This window comes from Emydura macquarii, unplaced genomic scaffold, assembly GCF_026122565.2.
Source record: "Emydura macquarii macquarii isolate MOO-44397 ecotype Brisbane River unplaced genomic scaffold, CSIRO-AGI_Emac_v2 contig_1119, whole genome shotgun sequence".
NCBI classification, from domain to species: Eukaryota; Metazoa; Chordata; order Testudines; family Chelidae; genus Emydura; species Emydura macquarii.
Genome location: NW_027131256.1, coordinates 11,188,312 through 11,213,452, shown reverse-complemented (window position 1 = coordinate 11,213,452; position 25,141 = coordinate 11,188,312). Strand labels below are relative to the sequence as shown.

General features: G+C 40.3%; 1 protein-coding gene across 1 annotated transcript in view; it reads left to right on the top strand.

The window, feature by feature from the left end:
- The window catches only part of IMPG2 (interphotoreceptor matrix proteoglycan 2), a 76,942-nt gene that overhangs the window by 28,423 nt on the left and 23,378 nt on the right, over positions 1-25,141 (top strand). The window contains exons 3-9 of the mRNA XM_067546428.1: positions 3,966-3,997; positions 4,100-4,123; positions 15,192-15,220; positions 15,763-15,854; positions 19,019-19,180; positions 20,969-21,027; positions 23,177-23,194. Coding sequence (XP_067402529.1) covers positions 3,966-3,997; positions 4,100-4,123; positions 15,192-15,220; positions 15,763-15,854; positions 19,019-19,180; positions 20,969-21,027; positions 23,177-23,194 — 416 coding nt within the window. The remainder of the gene's footprint in view (positions 1-3,965; positions 3,998-4,099; positions 4,124-15,191; positions 15,221-15,762; positions 15,855-19,018; positions 19,181-20,968; positions 21,028-23,176; positions 23,195-25,141) is intronic.

Here is a 25,141-nt window from a genome sequence, read left to right as displayed (position 1 = left end):
GAGAGCACGAGAGAGCATAATCTGCTTTATCCGGAGCACGGTGCATGTGCCATCAAATCAAAATACTGCTGGGAGGTGTTAGTTTAATCCTGCTGGCCTTGAGCAGGTCAGCTGTTTAAGCGATCTAAAGAGAGAGACATTTTGGTAAAATACATTTTTGCTATACAGCATTCACGTGTCACGTTATAATAAACTATCAAATCAGAGAATGGGAAGAGGCTACTGCAAATGATTTGTTCTGTGAGTTTATGAAATATTGATGTTCAGAGTCTTATGTTATCTGATCTCAGACCATCTCCCCACATCACAGTGTGCAGAAACGGTCCATGTAGGAATGGGAAGTTACCGTTAGTTATGTACGTGTGATGGGGAGGGATGTGTACAGTGTAGAAGCTGTCCCTGCTAGCAGCTGTCGTGGTTCTCCCATGCACTACTTCCTCAGTGTACAGTTGTGGGATTCCATAGTGCTACAAAAGGTACAGGTAAAGAAGGCAGGAGCTGTGATCCTGATTCTCCCTCTGCACTAGCTCAAAGAATTGGAAGGATGGTCCCACTCAAGGGCTTCTGAACCCTAAGAAGAAATGGAGGGCAGGGTGAAGGTTGAGAGCAAAATATGGTCTTGGGCAACTTGACTTTTTAAACAGCTAGCTTAACCCTTCTCTAACCTAGCCATTTCTAGAAGTGTCACTTCTTTATGAGGCCGAACTGTAATTCTTCTTTTTCAAAACCTGGCTCTTTTTAAACACATGAAATGTGAATGGATCAGATATATAGTGACATGAGTAAAACCTCAACTTCCTTTGCACAAAGTTCCTAATGTACTGCAACAACTGCAGAATGGCAAATTTTGCATCCTTAAAGAGTTCTCCGTACATTTAAAATACTGCTAATGTCCATGTTTGCATGACAGAGGATTGCAAAAAATGCTTTAAAAGATACTGTAAACGCAATTTAAATACAAAAAATGGTTAAGCCTGTGAAACAAACTGACAAAGCCCTGAAAGGATTTGGTCTGCCTAATATCTTTTTGATGAGTAATTTAGTTAAAAGATCCTACAAATGCAAAGCTGACACCCAGAAAATGTTGTTGTTCTTCAAGTGCTTGCTCATGTCTATTCCACTATAGGTTTGTGCGCTCCTCCGTGCACGGTTACCCGGAACTTTTTTCCCCTTAGCAGATCCCGTAGAGCTGACTTGGCGCCCCCTGGAGCCCCGCACACATGCCACGGTATATGGGGCGCTGCGGCCCTATGTCCCCTCAGTTACTTCTTTCCGCCCGTGACGGTTGCTGGAACTAGCCTTTCTCCCAGCAAGTACTATTGTTTGTTATTCTAAGTTAGTTTTAGTTAGTTAAGTAGTTGTTAAGTGTTGTTAAGAGTAGTTAGAGATAAGGCAAGTCCCTGTGGGGACTTTGAGCGGCCGGGCTATGCCCAGGTCGCCGGGATTCAAGCCGTGTGCCTCCTGCAGGAAGGCCTTTCTGCTCAGCGACCCCCATGACTGCTCCCTTGTGTGCTTGGGGGAAGCCCACAGAAAAGAGAAGTGCAAGATCTGCAAGGCTTTCAAACCGAGGACTCAAAAGGACCGAGAATGTGGTTGAAAGCCTTGTTGATGGAGGCAGCGCTCTGCTCGGCGTGCACACACCTATAGTGGAATGGATATGAGCGACACATCTCGAAGAACAGCAGTTACTGGTAAGTAACCTTGTTTTTCTGGTATCCAGCATGTTACTCAGCACCACATTAAACTCTGTTTATTGGGGATAGAGCTAGGATTGGACTGAATTGGTTAGAGCTGGGTTTGGATCTGTTCTGTGTAGTCATGCTGTAGCATTGGTGAGGTCATATTTAATCCATTGCCAGAAAACCTCAGTCCTTTGCGTGGAAGGTGCACAGTATTTTGTCTGGATCCTACATCATTTTTATTTGTAATAAATGTACTTTACTGTACATCATATTTTCACGCTTACTTTGCTGGTCTTTCATTGCCCCTGCCGTTCTGGTGCCATTCATTAATATTCCACCAAAATCAATAGAACATCATCATTATTAATGTATTTGGTTTCAGCCATGCTCCAAACATGAAAGAAGACACAGCCCCCTGTCCTAAAAGACAAAGCACCCCACACTAAGTAAAATGATCATGGTGGTGATTGGCCATGTCTGGTGACACAATGTAATAATAAAATTAACTTTTTTTTATAATATAAAATTTCCAAATGCTCACAACCTAGCTATAATCAACCTCTGAAACCCTAGTAACCTGCACTGAGTATCACCTTCTTTGACCAGCTCTGGGAACCATCTTAAAGATTCCCTAAGGTTCCCGGTACAATTATTTTTTACCTTTTTTACCTTACAATTTTTTAAGTTAGACCTGCTTGTATGAAGCAACCTATTTTTGTAGATCTCTTGAATGGTTGCTTAAGACAGATCTCATGCTATCCTAATACTGCACAGAGAAGTACTTAGAAGGGTATTTATTTAACTGGAGTCATGTGACTAAGACTGATTGACGAACAAATGTACAAAAATGAATTGGACATCAAATTTAACCAGCTCTTCTCAGACTGGTGCCCAGCCTTCTGCTTTGACCCTCTCTCTCTAGTGGTGATCAGACTTATTTCCAGTGGTCGAAGACACAGCTCTTGGTGGCACTGCTCTTGTGTGTGCCCCAAGGCATGTTTAACTACCTGAATGGCAGTCTTTTGCATCTTTGCTCATATGCCTTGTGTTATGGCCTTTTATACCCACTTCAGAAAGATTTGGCCTCAGGGGATGTATGGAGATTTGGCCATTAGATTATTATGTGGATTTTGTGCATAAGTAGTTTTTGGACTTCATTAAACACGTTTTAATTTAACATCAAAGAGTTATTTAATTTGAGTTGATGTTCTAGCTTTTGAATTGAGAAGTGTAATTGTTCGTATTTACGCTGTTTGTGAAAGAAGAAACTCCACATTTCTAGGTGATGCTTTCATATGGGTAATTACATTATAATCTGCCCCCCCTAAATACCATGCCACGCAGGTCCACTGGGATACAGCATTGCTCCAAAACAGCTGTCCCGTGTTGCTTGTTCGAACTTCTACATGGACAACTTGTCCCACCACAACACTCCTATGTGAGGGGTCCCTCCATGCTAGTAGCATGGCTTGCTCTCCATTTCTACAAACCCATGGGTGGAGTTACTTGAAGAAATTCCAGTGATTACATTGTAGAAGCTAATGTTGCTAATGCCACGTGGACTTCCACTCAAAAATCTGAAATCCTAAAGGGAGCAGCTTGTGGGAGGCAGATACTCCCTTGCCTCCACTATAATACAAGTAGATTTTTTTCCCATCAGTCACTCATACAAACCATCCAAGAATCGCAATCTAATCAGTACCAAGTGAATTTAACTTTTAATTGTATTTAAAAGACAGACGCATGCATTTTTGAATTCACATACTCGGCAGAATTAACACTTCTATTTCCTGAAATGTGAGAGTGAAAAGGAAAAGCTTAGTTATACCCCTCATCTGATCTCTAGCATGGACTCTCTGTAAAATAACAGAGATTGAATCTGATATGTGTTTTTTGGATTCACTTTCATCATATTCAGTATACATATAATTTTAATCACTGCAAGATTGTTGAAAAGGTACTGGCTAAGATTTTAAAAAATGACTAGTGATTCTGGATCCTCGAGAGACCTTAAAGGGTCTTGATTTTAAAAAGTGCTGAACGTCTGTCTGAAAATCAGTGTCCGTTAAGCTGTTTCAAGTTGGGCACCCAAAACCACTATTCACTTTTGAAAATTTGGGCCAGTTTATTTTCATCAATTGTTTTAATAATAAATATACAACTTGCTGTCTATGTATACAATGTTAAAATATGTCTGGGGGAAAATTTTGAATATTAATTAAATTCCATTTTATTCCCTTCCCCCCCCCAACTTACTTGGAATATTTGTTCTTCTTTTTTCAGAAACTGTCCTCTACAAAAGAAGCAATGGACGGGTGAGTATTTATGCTGCTCTGGACTTTATACTATCTGGTAACATCTGGAAAGCGGAGTCGTGACATTTTGTAACTCTTTCTCTTGTTCTGGTTTCTCACCAGTGCCTGCAGCGATTGGTCCTGTGGGTAAGTCATTTTTACTTTTCAAAGCTTGTGGCCAATCTCTGCTTAATTTAGTTTACACATTGCAGAGTTTGCTGTTAGCCTTAAGTGATAAAGAGTGAAATTCACCCTAGTGCAGAGGGCTAAGAAGGACTTAGGTAGTATGGAGAGACCTTGCACAAGCACCCAGGTGGAGCAACCCAGCATGTTTGCCATGCCGAGAGCATCTCAGCCTGCCTGGTAAAAGGCCTGTATTTTTGCCTGACTGAGCACAATCCTAGTTGTGTCCAGCCAGGCAAAAATACAGTCTTTACCAGAGAGGTGAAGAGATTAGTGGTGGATCTGAACTGGGGAAAGAGCCAGGTCAGTATGGCCTGTGTTTTATAGAACAGTTTTCTGGCCTGTGACCCAGCCAGTTCATACTTGGTGAGCTCTACACGCTGGGAGACTTCAAACTCTAGATGTGGCTCTAGGCTCCTCTGCAACCGATAGATTGGAAAACTGAACCCATTAACCTTCTGTTTGTTAAATATTTGTATATATTTGTAAGTGCCATAAGAGGTGTGCTCTAAACATATCATTACCTGCATGGTCCTGTTGGTTTTAATGGGGAGGGGGGGGGATCTTCTCACTTAAAACTCCGTGTAATGCTAATGTCATTTTTATGGTAAATATAAATAGCGCACATTCTGGGGAGACGAATCACTTAAAAGACTTTTAAAAACAAAGATAATTGTTCTCATAATGAATGAATAACCACAATATCCCATATAAAAATGTAATACAGAGGTGAAGATAATGGCAGGACTTAAACTAAAAACAAAAGTCTCTACATTCAAAGGAAAAACTTCCTCATCAACTTGGCTGCTCTGACATGCACCCCGAAAAAAACCATTAACTTCAGTGATGTTTCAGGAGGTGTAAATCTGTTCAGAATTTGCTTGCCATCCTGCTTTCCCCTATGTCATTTAAGATTTCATTTTTTTTAAAACAACTATTCTGGCCGATTTAACTCATTTTAGGCATCTTAAACTTTGTGGTCCTGCTTCTTCTCTCATTGCCATCAGTTTGATGCCTGTGTAACTCTGCTGACATTAATGGAGTTACTGCGGATTCACACTTGTGTGAAAGAGTTCCAAATCAGGTAATGGGATTTGTCTCAATTTGAAGGTTGGAAATTTTAGGGGGAGAAATAAAATCTGCATGGGAAGGTATGCTTGAAAAAAAAAATTTTTTTTTTTTTTAAATTTAATCGTTGCTCCACAAAACTGCTAAATGCAGAGAAATGTGACAGGACTAGAAATAACTACTAATGAAACAGGGTTAAATGCTGCTCTGGGATGCATGGATGCAATGTTGACTTCTGCAGCATACCATATTGTGTCTGAGGGCAGAAAGGGGTGCATAATGTTTTGTTCAATGTGAACTTTACACTGACAGCTGCTTTAAGTAGCACTCTGTAGGCATTGTAAAGAGACTGGTAACCAGCTGGGTCGCTAACACAGTTGAGTGCATCAGATGGATTTACTGTATCTCGTTTAAAGTGGGTGTACTAAATATGTTGCAGTCAACCCAGTGTAAATTACTCTGAGGCTGTTCACAGCAGAAAATTAGGGTTCGCTCTCTCATTTCTCTTATTGGAATGGAGTGTTTTCTTTTTTCCCTTTTTTTTTTTTTTTTTTAACATTTGAACTCTACAACACCTCACCCCTCCCCCAAATTTGTGGTTTACCTTGCATTTGGAGATGATGCAATGTATTGAAAGTTAGTCTGGTAGAACAAAAATGTGATGCAGGACTTACGTCAACTGGGTGGTAACAGCGTAAAAGGGAATATATACACTTGAATTTGCATTTGGAATTTGTCTTAAACAGATTTTTGCTGTGGACCAGGTGTCAGCAGAAAGAGATTCACTATAATTTACTTCAATATATTCAAAATACATAAAATATTTATTAAGCATTAGAGAACCAAGTCCAGAATGTGGCACCTGAAGCCTTCATTGAACTTTTGATCAGAACTTGGATGTGGGCTTACTTTTGTAAGGGCCTGAACCAGAAGACCAATTCTAAATACCCCTGAATTAAGGAGGAGATTTGGATTCAGATCTTAAATTTGTGATTCAGTCCCATCTCAAAACACACAATCTCTTTTTCACAGTCTCCATCAGTCTATTGTACTGTATTAATCATGTAGATATTTTCAACCAGTGTTGGTTGGTTCTAAATTGGTGACGAGAAAAAATGGCTTTTGCTGTTGACCTCTGAAGTGGGCCATGATTTAGCTTAGACACACACTGACATTTGATGTGGACACTCATGAAGAGGCAGGACAGCATGGCATCCAGCTCCCATAAGCATCTAACAAGAGGAGCTGATCATCTCCCATTGCAGAGACAAATTGGATGCCTCCACTGATGTCTCCCACTGAAGACATGAGCTGGCTGGCTCTCCTGGTATGCTTCTGCCCTTAAGGAGCTAAGTGGTTATCTTGGGAGTCCTGAGCGGTCCTTTAGGAAGAGTAGATGGCCCAACCTTCTCCAGCCATCAGAAGGAGTCAGCAGGCAGACTCAATCTTGCCTGCTGGAGGGAACTGTTGTTCTGTGTTCAAGTCCTTTTTGCGCATAAGGACTTCAGTGCATAATGTTTTCTGCACCAAAGTCTTGTGCTGTGGCAGGAGTGCCAGCCCTAATATTATTGGCTGTTGTCACACGTTTCTCTTTATTAATCTCTGGCTCAGCTGTTGTTTTGGGTCAGTAACAAGCCTCGGGTAATGTGTACCTAGTGTAAACCCACAGAGCAGCCATATAGAGTTCACGGCGTAGTTTTACTGGATCATATTGCTTAGTCCCTGCATTGTGATACGAATGTAGAGTTATTGTATTAGGGCTGTTTCTAGGCAGACGTACCTGTCAGGATATCTCTGCGGTTTGCTTGCTTGCTCAGTTTCCTTGCCTTGTCTGCTCTGACTTTTGGATGCAGCTTCCTCCCAGGATACACTTAACTATATTATGACATAAGCCTTTTTGTGGGGGTGGGGGTGTGCAGCTGTGGTGGTATTCTCCCTATCTATTATTGATAGTTAGGACTTGGTTCTCGGCTGGTGGGAGAGGGGCATCAGACAGGATGACATCCTCTGTAACCTGTATGACCTGAGTGTCCCCACGTACATCATCTTTGGTACAAGAACAGGCTGCGCACTTCCTTTACCAACCTGGGTAGTCTAGCTTGAAGGTCTGTCACGTAACAAATATCCTGTATTTTAATAAACAGCCTAATGTGTCTGACTCTATTTTACTCCAGGATCTCATAGGCTTTAAGGCCAGAAGGGACTATCATCATCATCTAGTCTGACCTCCTGCACATCACAGGCCACAGAATCTCACCCACCTACTCCTGTAATAGGCCCACAACCTCTGGCTGAGTTACTGAAGTCCTCAAATCATGTAAAGATGTCAAGTTACAGAGAATCCTCCATGTACACTAGTTTAAACCTGCAAATCACCAATGCCCCATGTTGCAGAGGAAGGTGAAACATCCCCCGAGTCTTCGCCAATATGGCCCGGGGAAAGATTCCTTCCCAACCCCAGATCTATCTGTTTTGATACTTACGTGGCCTTCATCATTATTGTAACACAGCACCTTGCAGTATTTCATGTATTTATCCCCCTTGTGAGCAATAATTAACACTTGAGAAAAGAGGTCTTGGGTCATGGTGGCTTAACCTTTAGGACACTTGAATTTAAACACAGCTAATGGATGCTGATGAAGCAATTGGGATCATTTTCTTTCATATTAGAAAGCTGGGGACATGGGCCACTTAATTATTCTTAAATCAACCAAACAAGCAAAAAACCCAGAGAGAGAAAAATCTTAACTACTAATTTATTTTTAAAATGACATAAAAGACATCAGTGGCGTCAAAGATGCACCACCGTAGGGCAGATCCAAAGTGTTGTTTTAACTAGAGGTCTTGATCCAGCAAAGGACTTAAATATGTGCATCTCATGATTTTAGTGGGACTATTCTTGTGTTTTAGTGCTTTGATGGATTGGGATCTATAAATGCACAAAAAATGCTCCCACCCCTCCTACCCCCCCGCCTGCCTTCTGAGCGAGTCTATCTGTGACATGCTTGATGTAACATTAAATAAAATTAAAAAAGAAGAGACATGAAAAATAACCTATCTTGGTGTACACATGGGCTGTTCATGAGAACTATTTGCTTGAAAGGATTTTCTTTAGCCTCAGTTCAGCTTTTGGGTGCTCCTAGTGCTGTGCCATTGGACCTGTCATCACTGCCTAGGATCAAGTAGTTAACAGAACTGTATCATCTGAAACCAGCTATTTCTGCCAATGGGCCATAGTGCAGTATTGCTCATCCTTCTTTATAAACTTCTGCTTGTGTACTCCTGCCTGCATCTCCGTACATACTATATATATCTTTATATTTTTGCTTAATGCTCAGCCAAGCTGGTCCAGAGCTTCACTTGTGCAGGTAGGACAACAGAAATTACATTTTTGTCATGTATTCTTTTCTCAAGTTCACAATAGGGATTTGTTGGGCCAGATTCTTCCCACTTGAAGTCACAAGATTGCATGAATATAGGTAAGGGTAGAATTTGGCCCAGTGATTTTGTATTTGGGTGAACTTCAACATTTATTGGTTCAATGATAGAAGAATGATAAAGGAGAATTTGTATCTATATTTATCATGCAGGGCAATATATATTTTGATGGTCACGAAAACATAAAGTCAGTATACGTATTGTTACATATATTCTGAATGTCTTCATAAGAAGTATCTGGAAATAGCTCCACTATATCCAGGAGTTTCTTGAGTATCCATTTTTATTAAACTAACATGTTAAGTGGGGAAAGTTTAGGAGTCCGGAAATAAGCATTGAATACTGGCAAATCAATCAGGAAACAAAAATTTGCATATGCAATATGATTGGTTAACATTGTTTCTAAAATCTGTATTTAGGCCTCTGAAGTGGAAAACAGCAGTAGTTAACTGGGCCAAATTCATCCCTGGTGTTATTTCATTGATTGCAGTAGGATCATATCAGAGATGTACTTGGACCCTAACGTGGGTTTTCAGCCAGTTGTGAGTGAAAATTGTATGTGTAACAGTACCATTTATTTCCTGTTATGATAACCAAATCTCTCTGCTTGTCAATATGCATGTCTGAGTCATGGGCACTTGAATTAAAAAACTTAGCATAAACTAGGTTGTTACAGCTAAAGAAGTTGGTTTTGATATTAGAGTCTGTTTTGATCTTCATTTTGTCAACTGTCCAGTCTTGGAAAGAAAGGTGTCCAGTTAGTATTTAACGAGATTTAATTGGCTGACTTTGAAGAGAGGAGGCCTTGTCCATACTGGGCTTTTCTGCACTGGTGTGCTTGCACCTAGTGTAGATGTGCTGCTCCTGTATTATCTGCGGCTTGCACCAGTGCAGCTCAGCCTGATTTCTAACCCAGTGGACAAAGGTCAAAGTTACAGTTTGGAGAACTTCTGCAGTTGAGAATACCAGACTCTGTATCTAAACGTCATTTCAAAATTTCCAGCAGTGACCACTTTACGGATAAGACAAGGATCCAGAGCTACTGCCATCCTTCCCACCTCCTACCGCCACCACGGCTGCTTTCCACATTCTTCCTGCTTTCTCCCCTCATGGTTGCTTCCACCTCTGACCATATAGTCCCCTCTCCTACTCTCTGCCAACTGCTTCTTTCAGCAGCAGCTGGCTCCATCTGCCCCCATGCTGCTTGGGGTTGAGAGGAGGCTGCCGGGACAGCTGGAACAAGCTGCTGCTGAGAGGAAAAACAGGCCATTTTTATTTAGGTGCCTGTGTAAGCATTTAGAAGCCTAATTTTAGCCAACTGGAATGTAGGAAGTTTTGGCCCCTGAAAAAGTTTTTACTGTAGCATTCTCTGCATTTTTCTGCTTTTGAGGAAAAAAAAAGTCTTCAAAAATTCTAGCAAATTAGCTAAGAAAGATCTTCTGGTAAATCGTGGGGCTTAAAATAATAATAGTCTTTATTTCTTTGCTCTGCCACTGACTTGCCATGTCACCATATGCAAGTCACTTCACCTCTCTGTGCTCCTGTTTCCTTTATGTAAAAGGAGGTTGGTGTGAGGCTTAATTAAGATTTGTAAAGGGCTTTGAGCATCTTGGGTGGAAAGCATTATAGATGAGCAGAGTATTATTTTAAATCTATGATGGCATGATTGTGCTTCAGTGGGAATTGCACAACTTTTATCTTGGCTTTCTCTGAATTTTTGTGTGAGTTTCACTATCTTGAATGCTTTTAGGAAGTGAATATTTGGCTTGCATATGCCATCCAATACTTTGGGAAAGTTAATTTCAAATTTGCTTTCTGTGAACATTGCATCAGAAATATGACATTTAAATGCTATTTTGACAGGTGCCTTAGAAAGAAACCTGAATGTGGACTTGATCTAATGCCCTTTGAAGTCATTGGGAGTCAGAACCTAAATGGACTAGAAGCATTTGGTCAGGAAACAGAAAACACTATGTGGCCAATTACCAATATGCAATATAGCTCTGGTTTCAGATTTAGAACAGGAAGCAACTAAATAAACAAAATTGATTTAAAATGTAATTGATAAATTTGAGAATGTCACAATTTGTTCATTATTGTTTCATGAACAGAAAAAGAAGCGGTTTGTTGAATAAATGGCATTACATATTATTCTCTCAGCTCTAATCATCACATGTTAATCTTATAGCCTTTGTTGGAATAGTTTTGGTAAGCTAACAAAGCGCAGCTTTCCAGATCTCAGGAATCGTACCACAAATTTTCTTGAGATTCTACATGTATCAGTAAAGAGGTCGCAAATTTCCTCACCTTATATACTTGAAAATCCACGGATTATGTGGACCTGGGCTTTTGTCCACGTTAAGAACAAGAGCTTTCGGTCTTTAATCATAGCCTTTGTTACCTGCAGGCTATTTTTAGTAACACCTGTTCTACTCGACTAGGAAATGTTATCTCTAGTTTGGGCATCTATCCAACTCTTCCTTCTGTAAAGACCAGTCAAAATGAACAGTTCAACAAATGACTGTACTTACTCCTCTCATCACCAGACTATATTACTTCAACAAACTTCATCTCTTTGTTGGCTGATAGCCACAACTCTGATACCATACCATTGATTTGATCCCCTTAAACATTTCACAATATTTCAATAATATGATTAATGATCATTTCAGTGATAACTTCTATTATACTTGTAGCTAGTGGTGCTGGTTCCTCTGCCTGCTGCTGAAAACCTGATATGAAAGCAAATATAAACAGCAGTATCTCATGTCTGTGTCCTGCACTTTGGAGGGTTTTTCTGAGACTCTTTGGCTTACTGCTTAAGAATATATTTTAAAAGTCTTGTTTAATCAATATTCTGTGCTTTTCTAACCAGGAATTTTTAAAGAAGTGCCAACCAGAGCTAGTCTGGGTTTTATTGAACAGGCATGAGAGACACTAATTTTTGCCACTTACCAAACTTAATGTTTTCTGGGCTAACATTGTCATAACACTGCGCAGTGTTGACCCTAAGGGTACTGGGAAGGGCTAGTGAGATGATTCCTTGGGATAAACAGCAAACTCAATTGACTCATTTTACATCTCTGCGTGTGTGTGCACATGGTGTGTATCTTTTGGTAATTCCAGTCTCCTGCTGCAATGGTGAAGCCCAGCTGCTTGTGTTTTTTAACGTTAGCAACCTGTTCACAGCAGTTTTATGTTTTCAAGGTTTCTTCTCCAGGAAAATGATTGGACTCATTAAAAATTAAAGGAAGAAAGCCAAGGATTTATCACTTTCTAGTTCCTCCATTATTTGTGCGGGTGGACCCATGTGTTTGTCAGGACCCAAAAGTCGGCTCTGCTGGCAACAAAGACAAGATGTTTGATACTGATAAAGTTCAATTAAGGGCATAGCTGTGTAATCTGAAGCATTTGGTCCGACTCCATTTGTATGTGAGCACAAGGGAGAATTATCAACATTGTCTCCAAACTCACAGGACTATTACCAGTTCAGTGGCTGCAGATGCAGCAGTCATGGAAATGGTGTTCCAGGCAGGCTACTGCATGGACGACAGATTCTTTTTCAAGTTCTTGAGCCCCACTATTGTTCTGATTCCTCTAAACTTAGAGAGTATATAATAGTTCTGATTACAAAAACAAAACTAAAAAACCCCCCAAAATCTTACCGGATCTCAATTTTTTTCTTGTCAAATGATTGAAAGAAATTAGATGAACAATAAAGAAGGTTGACAGAGAAAAATCAAAGGTTTTTCAGTTGTTTATTATGACCTCAAATTAGCAAAGTACTTACATGCATATTAAACATAAACTTAAAGGATGTGAGGAGTTTGTGACTTCACTGGAATTACTCGTGCTTAAGTGCCTTGTTGAATAAGGGCCTATATGGAAACATGACTTAGTGTAGAGTCCTGCCATTCTTCAAGGAGTGACCTAAGGTCCAATTTTTTGCCTTTATTCCAGCAAAAACACCCACTGATTTCAGTGGGAATTTTGCCTGAGTAAAGACTGCAAGATAAAGCCCAAGTAACGCACAGCATCTTTGGGGTTAACACCAATATGCCAAAAAAAAAACCCAGATGTTCTCAAAATAAACACTAAAAAACATCAAAATTCACAATTTTGAACTCTTCGCATATGCTCGTTGAAGGGAGTTTTCTCAGTTGAAGATTTATAAAAAGCAATATGATCAAAAAAAAATGGCTCAAGTAGCTTCTTATGTCTTATAAGTATATCAAGATGAAGTATCCCTGCTGCAGTGTTCATTGGATGGTACAAATATTACAACCAATGAAATAAGATTTTCCCTTCAGTTGAGAGAAATATTTAAATCCAATAAACATTCATGATTTCACTGAATTAGAAGCTCTCTTCAGCATTTGTAGCCCAATCTTAAAGATTTTCTGTATTTATTCAAAAAAGTACCTTGCCTGAAAATCAAGCTTTGTTGTATTCACTAAGGGCCTGGTTCTGTGCAGTGCTGAACATACCCTAAACTCTCATGAGCTTCAGTAGGGATTGAGGATGCTCAGCCACTTGCAGGATAGGACCCAAAAGAGCTCAGGCTTTATGACTAGAGCCATGTAAAACTTGCTGGTTTCCCTTCACACTGAGAACTTTTCATCTCATTCTGTTCAGGGTGTTTTTGTTTTTCACGTTTGGACTAAAGGTTTGGGTTTGAACCCCCAGAGCGATTGGAATGTGAAACTCAGATGAAACTGATGCATTCTACATAACTTTGACCCCAAATGACTGGGATAGAAGACATGATACAAGTGACTTCCTTTTCCCTCAATGACTTTAATCTGGTTCTGATCTTTGTTATAAACTTTACTGTGTTTTAAGTTAAACGTGGTCTCTCCAGCAGAATTCCTCTATCTTTGGCTGATTTGTATAATTTATCTGTTCATTAATAAACCAAATCCTCAGTCCCCTAGTCCCCTTACTGAAACTGACGGCTTACAATTTGATCTTCTGCCACTCTTACATATAACGGACATACGAAAGTGAGCAAAACTGGAGACTTTAGTGGGATTGGCAAGTGCTCAGCACTTGTTGGGTTTTGGCCTGTCTTTGGGCTGTAATGTCTATACTTGAAAGTTTCTGAGTACCCTCAAATCCCCCTCACCTCAGTGGGTGCATTCGACACCTTGCAAGCTCAGACCTTAGCTTCTAAGACCTGTGGGCATGGACAGCATCTTCATCTTTGCCCTTTACAGCACGCAACATGCAACATTCTTTTAATCATCTATTTATTTCCTCAGCTGTGGTGGATAAAGAGCAGACTATGATACCTTTTCCTGAACCTCACCATATTAGCTTCTTTGTGAGAGGCGTCTTTTTAAACTCACAGACCCTCACAGATTACAGAATGTCATGGGTGTCTTCACGTTGTCTCTGTGTGCTGTTCTCATTTGTTTCTCCTGCAGAGAGATTAAAAGGCTAGATGCAATTAATTTTGTTCATCAAGTCAGTTGTAATGAAGGGAATTTAGCTTCTCTCCGGAGACACTTTGCATTGAGCAGGATCAGGATCAAGGTTTGAATAACATAAGACTTGATTTTCAGGACTCCTAAGCATCCATAGCTCCATTTGAAATCAATGGGAACTTTGAGTTCTGAAAAGTAGACCTATCATAAGAAAAGGCTTCCATTGTGGGATTGCCTTCAAGCATCTTTGACCTTATGTAATCTCACAAAAGCTTTCAAGGTGTGTTAGAACAGTTGTATTCTGATCAGGCAGTATTGCTGAGGCTGCAACTCAACCTTATCGCCATAAGAGTACAATTTGACTCCTGCAACCGTAACTGACTGTAATGATGTTGCTTGGATGTAACTGAGACCAGAATTTGATTTCTGATATATTTATTAACTCCTCTGTGGCTAAACACAGCTCTGAAGTCAACAGGTATGTCTACACTGCAGTTAGGAGGTGTGACTCCCAGTGCAGGTAGACAGATTTGAACTAGCTCTGCTCGAGCTAGCATGCTAAAAATAGCAAAGTGTACATTGCAGTATGGGTGGCAGTTCAGGCTAGCTGCCTGATTCCAAGCCTGCCTGACCCCCCCCCCCAGGGTCCAAGCTTGGGTGGCTAGCCCAAGCCACCACCTATGCCACAATGTCTTCACTGCTGTTTTTAGCATGCTGGCTCAAGTGTTGGGACTCGCTCTGCCCAGCTGCAGTGTAAACATACCCAACAAGACTTGAATAAGGCAAAGAGGATTGGCCCACAATGTAAAGCAAGGTTTGTATTGGTTGCATCTAAACTGATGTGTGATAGGTGTTGTGCAGATGCAAGTGACTCATTACCCAAATTGCTACTGATAATTAAAATGTTGTAAAATCTGCTTTTTATGAAGTTGTCAGCAAAGTAATACATGGAGAATTTATTCTGCAAAGGTGCCTTCTGATTTGGTAATAGACACACAGGTAATACTGGGTGATAGAACTTTAACTAGATTTAAAAAAATAACTCATCTTGTCTCACCCTTAATTTCACATTTATTCTAATTTCTGTTTTTGTTTTTCAGCTCTGGAATTCCAGCAGCACCTCCAGCTGGTGATGTTACCACATTAAGAGGTCTTATTCTCATCTGTTTATATTTGTCTCTATCCATCTAAGTGATTGTATAGACTGTTTTAAATTTATTCCCACATTCACTTTTGGGAAACTAAATGGTTTGGTTTTGGTAATGAGACATGGATCATTTAATCTCTAGGTCACGCTGATCTTGATTGGGTCCTGTAGATGTTACTGTAATACAAATAATAATGATGCCGATGCCTAACATTCAATTTGCATGCCTCTTGAAAGATCCTAATTTTAAAATTGGCTTGGGACACTTTTTAATATTTTTGGTTTTATACACTCAAAAATATCCTCACAGCCTCGATAGGCAGATTAAATTTTTGTGCAGTCCTGAATAGCATATTTGATTGATTTTTTCCTCTGCCCCATTAAGTAACTCATCTACTTTGTTCCCCGGAGGATGGTGTGAGCAGGAATAATTGCTGACATGTTGGTGTGTTAAACTGTCTATCAGGAAGAGTCCACATGTGTTTGTAGTATTTAAAAAAAATGACGCTTCTTCTCATTCTCAGATGCAGCCGCCAATGTTCCACCCCCTCATGAAGTCTCCATTGATAATCCACCAGAAATTGCCTTCAACGAGAATGAAGATTCAGATGCTAGTGTAAGTAGTTCTTCATCTGATCAGATGTTCCATTGCCCTTCTTAATTACTGTCTTCTACCTTGATTTGTATTGCTTCTTAATCTAGCCCATCTCTCTCTCTCTCTTTTTCACCTCTTCTTTCTGATCCTGCCACAGGATTTCTAATAGTTTCAAACAAAAGATAGTAATTAGTGAGGGTCAGCAGGTTTTAAGAAATTTACTGGAGGGAGTTGATAAAGTGCTACCTTGATGGGAGTACCATCTAAACCGATGGGATGAATTATGTAAAGCTTTTAGTTTGGTCACTGCAGAGAGAGATTGTCTCATTGACAGCGGCTTCATAGTGAAGCTTCCTCATATGGACTCAATCCAGAAGTCAGTGGGTGTTTTGCTAGTACTGGACACTGGGTGAGATTTTCAAAAGCACCCATGTGACTTAGGCCTATTGGAAGACCATGTGACTTGTGCTCCTAAGTCACTCTGGTACTTTTGAAAATCTTACTCCCTATATATCATAGATGGATTTCATTTACATCGTAGTATCCATCACCTTGGTATTTATCTTAAGCAAAACTTTCCAAACTGGAATACCTAAAGTTAGATACCTAAATTCATTGTAAGCACTTATGTAAAGGTGAACTGGCTTTCAAAGATGCTGGACACCCAGAACTCCCAGTGAAGTCACTGGGAGCTGGGGTTGCCTCAGTAATTTGGGAAAACAGGCCACTGTTAATTACGTGCCTAAAAATGGTTTAGGGCCAAATTCTAGGCACCTAGTTCTGAAATTGTTGGCCTGCATGACGAGAGGAGAAAATTGTGCAAATTCGTGAGATGAAACTACCTGTTTTGGGTTTTATTATAAACTTAAAACTCTCATTAGATTGACTGAAAGATTCATGAAGCTGGACTGATTTATGGTACTGGGCTAAAAATCATGCAAAATCATTAATTTAGCATGGCTATGATCCAAAACCAGGCCACACTCCATAGCTTCTCTTGGAGTTTTCAGGTATGTTTGAATGTTGAAACTTTCTAAATTCCCAGGAACAAACACTGAATATGACGTTTACATGACCCCCTTGTAACTTGAATTTCCTAAGTTTATCATGGCTGTAATTCTATATCATGGACTGAAAGTGCCTCTGGGTGGTCCCACCTCCACATTCTTCTGTTTACAAAAGAAGTTCATGGAGTGTTAGATGTATAGCCAAGCAGAAATGGGGACTAATCACTAAATCAGAGGGCAATATAACATTTAGATTGCTGCTGCTACAGTGTTTCCTCTTTTTCTAAAGTAACATCACACCTCACCACTAGTCAGTGCAGCCAAACTGTATTGTAAATTACAAGAACAAAAGCCAGCATTTCTCATTTTATACATTCACAATCTCCGTTTACCTTTATTTTTGGATGACTGATCAGTGGTTCAAACCACACAGAACCACAAACAATCGGGTAGTAACAGCCGCCCACTACATATAAATTTCCCTTTGGATGCCGGCTAGTTTTAGGTGTATTGCCAATGAGCCTGACCACTGATGGTTACCCAGTTGTACAAGAACCCTGCTTACCAGAATAAGTCCGAGATCAGACTTCAGAACTCTGAGTCTGAGAGGAATGGAAATCCTCTCCTTCCAAGGTGTAACCACTGATATCTGCAAAATTGAGATAGGAGGAAGGACCTTATAGAGCACTAAGGAGCCACTCCCCACACCAGTTTACAAGCTCTCTCTCTCTCCCCATTTTTTTTAAACCATCAGCAGCCTATGAATGGGAAGCTGGGTGAGAAAGAATTAAACTAAAATATAATTACAAGTTCAAAGAGCTTGGCTTGTTTAGCCTAACCAAATGAAGGCTGAGTAGAGGTCTGATTGCTCTCTCTAAATACATCAGAAGGATAAATACCAGAGAAGGAGAAGAGTTATTTAAGTTAAGCACCAATGTGGACACAAGAACAAATGGATATAAATTGGCCATCAATAAGTTTAAGGCTTGAAATTAGACAAAGGTTTCCAGCCTTCAGAGGAGTGAAGTTCTGGAGCAGCCTTCCAAGGGAATCAGTGGGGGCAAAAAACCTAGCAGGCTTCAAGACTGAGCTTGATAAGTTTATGGAGGCTATGGTATGATGAGACTGCCTACAGTGGCATGTAACCAATCTATGATTGCTAGTAGCAGATATCCCCAATGGCCAGTGATGGGACACTGGATGGCGAGGGCTCTGAGTTACTACAGAGAATTCTTTCCCAGTGTCTGGTTGGTGGGTCTTAGAGTTTAGCTGATTGCCATATTTGGGGTCGGGAAGGAATTTTCCCCTAGGTCAGATTGGCAGAGATCCTGGGAATTTTTTGAATTCCTCTGCAGCATGGGGCATGGGTCACGGGTCACTTGCAGGTTTAAACTAGAATGAACGGCGGTGTCTCTGTAACTTGATGTCTTTACATCATGATTTGAGGACTTTGGTAACTCAGCCAGAGGTTACAGGCCTATTACAGGAATGGGTAGTCGAGATTTTGTAGCTTGCAGTGTGCAGGAGGTTAGGCTTAGAGGATCATGATGTCTCTTCTGGCCTTAAAGTCTCTGTTGACCTTGGCCAGGGAGCATGACAGGGAAGGAGCACTCATCCTGTGGCATGTTCCCAATGGGACCCTGTGGGGAAGTCTTACATTAGAACACCACAAAATTGTAGGCTGGGGCTGGTTGGTAGGATCACAGTGAGGCAGAGCTAAGCAGCAATGCTTTTCATGGCATGCTGCCAATGCATATTTTAGGCTGAAGTTTGATTGAATATTGCTTACTGCCTGAATCAGAAATAATGTCCACAAGTTCCCCTGCAGCACAGCCTTGGGAGACATCAGCCCTTCCCACCAGGGTTGCTTCAGAAATTACACTGCCATATCAAAGGGGATCTAGTTGGGTAGTTCTGTAGAGGCCTCTGCAGATCATCCAATATCCTTGCCTATCTCATGAGATTCTTTGTTTACCAAAGCTGAATCCCATCCTGTTTCACTGAGGAGAAAGGGGGGATACTTGCCCCCAAAATGGCACAATAAACAAGAACCTCCATGGTAAGAAACTTGTGGGTTAAAATGGTTAAAATGGCCCAAGGATTGCTCTTCCTATAAAAAAAATAACCGAAGAGCAAAGCACACAGGTAACTAAAGCTTATTGTTTTCTTTTTCCCTAGATCAACAATGAGATAAAGAAGGAGGATGGGAAGCTGGTGAAACCTGCTCCTGAGCAGATGGTTGAATTCAGCATCCTTATTTCGGGAGAGAAGTACACTGAGGAATTGAGTGACCCAGCCACCATGCAGCATCAGCAACTCTCAGAACGGTTTATTTCCCAGGTAATTTTCCTTATCTGTCCTTTTTTTTTCTCTCAAACTCCTGGTAGCAATAATAGAACATGAAAGCAGTGTAAGCCACGGTTTTGACTTATCTGGTTCTCCTGAGCTAGCTAGGAAATTTGCTGCCTGAGGCGTGCTGGAAAATGTCCATCACTTCACTTGTCCAGTCATTAAAAATGTGATGCCTCAAATATTCTTGCTGTCCTGATCTCTACGACAACCTGCTCTGCCTTGAACGGTAAACCAGTGCTGCTGTTCTGCGATCCAGACTCTAACTCACAGTGAGAATGCTGGGACACGCTCACCATCTGTTGATGTATCAGCATAGCACTGTGGAATCACGCCACTGTAAACTCTGGACCTTCCTTGCCCCATCTCCCTGTTTATCACACTTGTTGACACGTCCACATTTTGACTGTAAGCTCTTTGGGGTGGGGACCGTGTCTGTCTTTTGTATTGGGTAAAACATCCAGCACAACTTTGGGTGCTATAAAATAACAAACAATACTGGTATTCTTTTCTCTAGCTTTATTCCCTTTTCAGTCTCACTAGTTGTAGCTCTTCTTGCAAAGTCTGTTGAATCTATTATCCTGGGGCTAACTCTATGCCAGATTCTTGGTTAGGTGGGAAATACACGTACTCTGTCCTTAAGATAGTGTTACCTCATGTCATGTATGGCCAGTTTAGGCCAGATGTCTTCATTTTTCTAGCTGCGTGGCCAAATAGTGGTGCCATAATGTATGTGGAAGAAATGTCAGATGGAATAGGGGCCACCTGGCATCTGGATGTTCCATTCCATTCTCGCTGTTCTTGGACACAGAAGCCCTTGAAATTCAGCAACACTTGGATTGTTTGTCTCACTAGAGACAGGTTAAAAACGGGGTGGGGTATAGGGGAAATCTGGGGAGTAAAAAATCCTGGGACTGCAGATCACAGGGATTTTCTATTCCAGCATGAACACGATTACTGGTGATTTCTCTTGTTTGTAGCCTGATGTGCAGCACAGTCCCCTATTGAATTAGGCCTGGGTACATCAGAACTTTTGCCACCAGAGATTTCCCTTCCTAGTTGCCCCTCACCCAGTGGATTGTTATCTTTCTTCCACTCCTGAACCCTTGATAATTCCACCCAATTAAAACAGCCTAGCTAGGCCTGCAGCAATTGGCTGTGTTCTTCATCTGATATTCCGACTCATTGCTGTGGCTAGGGATCTGCTATAATGTGGCCTAGATCATAAGCATTTTGTCTAAATCTGTCCTACATTTAATCCAAAGATTGAGACAATCCTAACATTTGGGGGGAAAAAGGATTTGAAAGCAGGAAAATAATGTCTCGTATACATTGCAGTCAGGAGACGTGGTGACCTTCAGTTAAATGGGCTTATGTGGTATCTGATTGTGCTTTAGCCTCATGCTTGTCTGTTGAAAGGCCACTATTGAATTAAGATAACCAAGAGCTCTATTGTGACAGTTCAGATTTATAGTCCCCTTCTCTCAGTGTACAGTCAAATGTCTGTAGATTTCTGCTCGGTGCTAGGTGTACTCACAATTCCCTTCTGTTTTTGTAACAACAAAGAGATGTCATCTCAGCTCATTTTACATATACAGATAAAACTTTCTATTATGTCCCATGTCCTTTTCTATTATAAATGAATAATTCATCATTTTTATACAGTGCTGCAAATGTTTCCTAAACATTTTTCCATTTCTAGCTAACGTTATAAGTCAATAGGAAAAAAATCAAATGGGATATTTTTTGTAAATCATATTTCTCTTTTTTCCCAAATAGGTAAAAAATGCATTTGAAGGATTACCTGGATACAATAATATCCATGTGCTAGAATTCAGGTAAATAGATTTAAAAAGGGATAAAAACCTAACATTAATGCCCTCATACTTGATCTACACAGTTATTAATGATCACGGCTGCAGAGGACAAATTTGATCAGCTGTTCTTTCTTCTGCCACTGAAGTCAATCAAAGCCTCCTATGATGTGTCTGCCCCTATTTCTAGATCCAGGATATCTTCAAGATTCTTTATCCTAGGGATTTAAATATAATAAAAAATATCTTTTGCCATTTAAGATATGTATTTGATAATTCTCCAACGTTCTCAACTGTTCACAATTGGACACAGGTTAGTATTAAATACAGAGGAACTCAAACACTCTTTGGAAAACTTTGAGTGTACTTAAGTTTTTATCTAGTCTATTAGGGAAAAGTGGATGGATCAGAACGTTAATGATGAAATATATAACCTTTCACCTCCAAGTCACAAAGAGGACTGAATAATTTGTAATAAATTGTTTAATATATTTTTGTCTGTCTCTCTATGCAGGATTGTTCTGTGAAAAGAGTTTCTCAAAATTATTCACCGTCATTTTTTGGTCAAGATTGTTTCTAAATGCTTTTGTAGCAAGTACTTGAAATTGAGATTTGATTGGATGCACAGGTCACATCACAATTGTTTCCTGATTGGATTAAGTATAATTTTTAGGATTAGGTTTCTGATGTGAATACCCAGGAGTATGAATCTGAACTTTATCTGCCATTAACATTTTGCACTATTTGATTTATAAGCTGATAGACAATACTCACTGGAAACAAAAATGGCAAGGGAAATAATAAAACATTCAAAAGGTTATTTGCCACAGAGTTGCTGTGATTATTTTGGTCTCAGTTCCCCATGTGTACAAGGATAATACTATTTTTATGGTAGCATTACAAAAGATTATTTGTGGGCCCATTTTGTATAGTGACAAATTCAAATCTAGCTCAGTGTGCAGTGGCTTGTTAATATTTGGCAACTGTTACCTGATCTTTAGATATGTAAAATGAAGTGGTGGTCTCATAATATGGTTTGTAGTTGATAAATGGCCACATCACATTCTCTCTAATAGCTATCCTTGTTGGCAATCTCTGCAAGGGAAACTAAGCATTGCAGAAGCGTGGAAAGAGGTCTAACTTCTCAGTTCTCACTTTTAGCAGAAGTCAGAAATAAAACACACAGGTGTGGCAGTGTGGAAAAGCCAGCACAGTCTCACCACATGTAATACCAGTTCCATAGATAAATGGCATCCGTCTCCATTGATGCCATTCCAATACCTCCTATCAGCCCTAAATTCACTTTAAGGGTAGGTCTACACTTTACAGCAGCGTGTAGAGTACATACACTGCACAACCCCCTAGCACTGGTATAAATAGCTGTGTAGGCGGTAAGGCGTTGCTCAGGTGAGTGGAGAAAAGACACACCAGAAGCTTAGAGTATATACCCTACACTGCTGTCTACACCCACCCCAAGCAGTGCCCCCCATCTACACTGCTATTTTTAGCACAGTAGTGTGCATTGCCTCCCTGCTGCCGGAGCCTTTCCCCACTGCAGTGAAAATCTTCAGCAGTGAGGAAAGACTCTGGCACGCGGAAAGCAGCAGGAAAAGATTCTGGCAGCTCCCCTGTGGCAGCAGGGAAAGGCTCAGGGAGCTGCCAGGGCCTTTCCCCTGTCAGAGACTTTCTGCTGCATGTGGCTAACTGCCGCACTAGGAACACAGCCTGCCTTTCACGGTCATGTGTAGCTACGCATACATACACGCCACTGTGAGTGAGGACGAGGCCTAAAAGATGGCTGGTTCTGGCAAACTTATTCCAGCCAGGATGCCCTGCTATATTCTTGGCTTATGAATTTCTGAAGTAAACATATTTGTAAACTAGCCCTGAGTGACTTTACTGTGCCCGATTTTTATTTTTCCTCATTTACGCTAGTACAACTGCAGTGACTATGTAGAAGTCTTTCTGGTCTCCTGGAAGCTGGTAATGAATTTCCCATTAAGTTTTAGTGAAACCAGAATTTGGTCCATTGTGTACAGCAGAATAACCTTTTTATTTGTAAGCTATTTAATTTCCGTGTTTAGCATGTCAGAGTTGCCATTGTAAGGGATAAACTAGAGTGGAATGACAAAACTGTTTCTCATTTAATTTTTTTTTTTTTTTTAATGTTTAGGTCTCCTGACGATGACAGGTAAAGGCAATATTTGTATACATATTGTTATAGTGTAGATTGAGAAATGCTTGTTAGCTGCAGGAGACTATTATGGCAGTGTGGTTATGGCTTCAGAATTAAGGAGACATCCAGTAAAAATATTATCCCTTGCTGTAGATTTACTAAAAATTACAAGTAGCTGATATGTTTTAGGTTACAAATAGTCTAATCCAATTTGCTTATTTAACTTGTAATCAGAAAGGGTTGCATAGGAAACATGAATCAGTTAGTGAGCTATGTTTCTTGTTGGAATCTCTATTAGAAAGCAAATAAACTTGCTTAGTTTCTATTTACCATTTTTTCCTTTGCACTTTGTGGCAGGGTACCTAGAGCCACTGATAGGTACCTCTTTTTTATTACTGTATAAAGGCAAATAAATTAGAAAATGGTACATCTCAAGCAAACTCCCTTTAGCTGTTTTAAGGCCAATGTGGATGCAAACCTCAGTGGGCGTTGTGATCAACCTTCTTCAGCTGGAAGGAGGGATCAGCCTGGGCCTGTTTGGGAAATATAACGTGTGTGTGTGTGTGTGTGTGTGTGTGTGTGTAACATGTACCTCAACACATGATATTTTTTATATATAATAATTTATGTGCATGTGTGTTAGAGGGAATTAATACTTGACCTTCAATGGATTAGGAGCCCACAGTTTGATCTTTTGTTAGAGATTTCCTAAAACGCAGTCAAATAGGGAGCACTCTTTGAAGCCCTTATTCATTTGAATAATTCTGAATTAATAGAGGCTTCAAAGAGTACTCTTTTTGATACCTTTTTAGGAACTTCCCTGACACATAGTCAATGAAGTGTGGGCTTGTAATCCGTTAAAAGTCAAGAATAAGTTTCTACTACTGTACATCTTAATAAAAAAATGTCTGGCTTCCATAAACAACCTTAGAGAAGAAGCATTTGATTTTAGAAGAAGGGATTGGAAAAACCAAATCTCTATACAACAGCAGAGTATTAAAGCCATCCCCTTACTACCCTGCACTTCTGCACAAGACTATTCAGAGAAGCTCTGCTCTAAGGAGCAGTTCTTTGGGCCCCTTTCAGGTGAATGACAGAGTAGTTATTAGTTGCAGTTAATAAGTGCAACTGATAGCAGGGCTTTATTAAATCCAGATATTATTCTCATCCAGTCTACTGGGTTCTGATTTTTGCTCTGCCTTTTCATGTTGTGCTCTGTTTCCATTCCCCATAGTGATGCTTAGTGCCCATGATGTGCCTACAATGGCTGAAATTCAGCCACTTGTGGGCAACAGCAAAACTCCAGCAGAGTTGTGGTTTTAGTGCAGCTGCATTTGATGCTTACACTTCAACTGAGTTTCGCTCTGCAGGCCTCTCGAAGCCCAGCAATGTATTCCAGCTCTATGGCAGGAGGAAAACCTATCTTTGGAGCAAGGTTTCCTGACACTTCATAGATTGTCCCATTTTCTCACTGTGCACTTTGTACAGCCGAAGTGTGATACATTCACTAAAGCTCCCTAGTGCTTATGTTCGGTATAAGGTAAATCTGATTGCCATACTGTCTTGTAGGGAAGGAAATCCAAACATGCTCATGAGAAGAAAATTCAGTAAATAGAGAGAGATTAGCACAAATAATTCAGCTGTTCAAATTTACAAAACAAAAACTTCTCAATAAAAGTAAATGAGAGAAACGACATTCTTATAAATAGGCACTTAACTGGGCATATGGGATAATATAAAAACAACTTTAGATCTATCAAGAGCACCATTTAAAGCAGGTTTAAATTGCACAACCTGTCCACCAGGGATGATCAAGGACTTTCAAATACTTAAATTTTTTTGTTTACATTTCCCCAGGTTGCTTTCATGCCTCAAAGCCATTCATGGGGTTGACCAGGTCTAGTAGAAACCTAGTCTCCTCACACAAGCAGTATTTCCACTTCTGGATATTGGTTGGCCCTA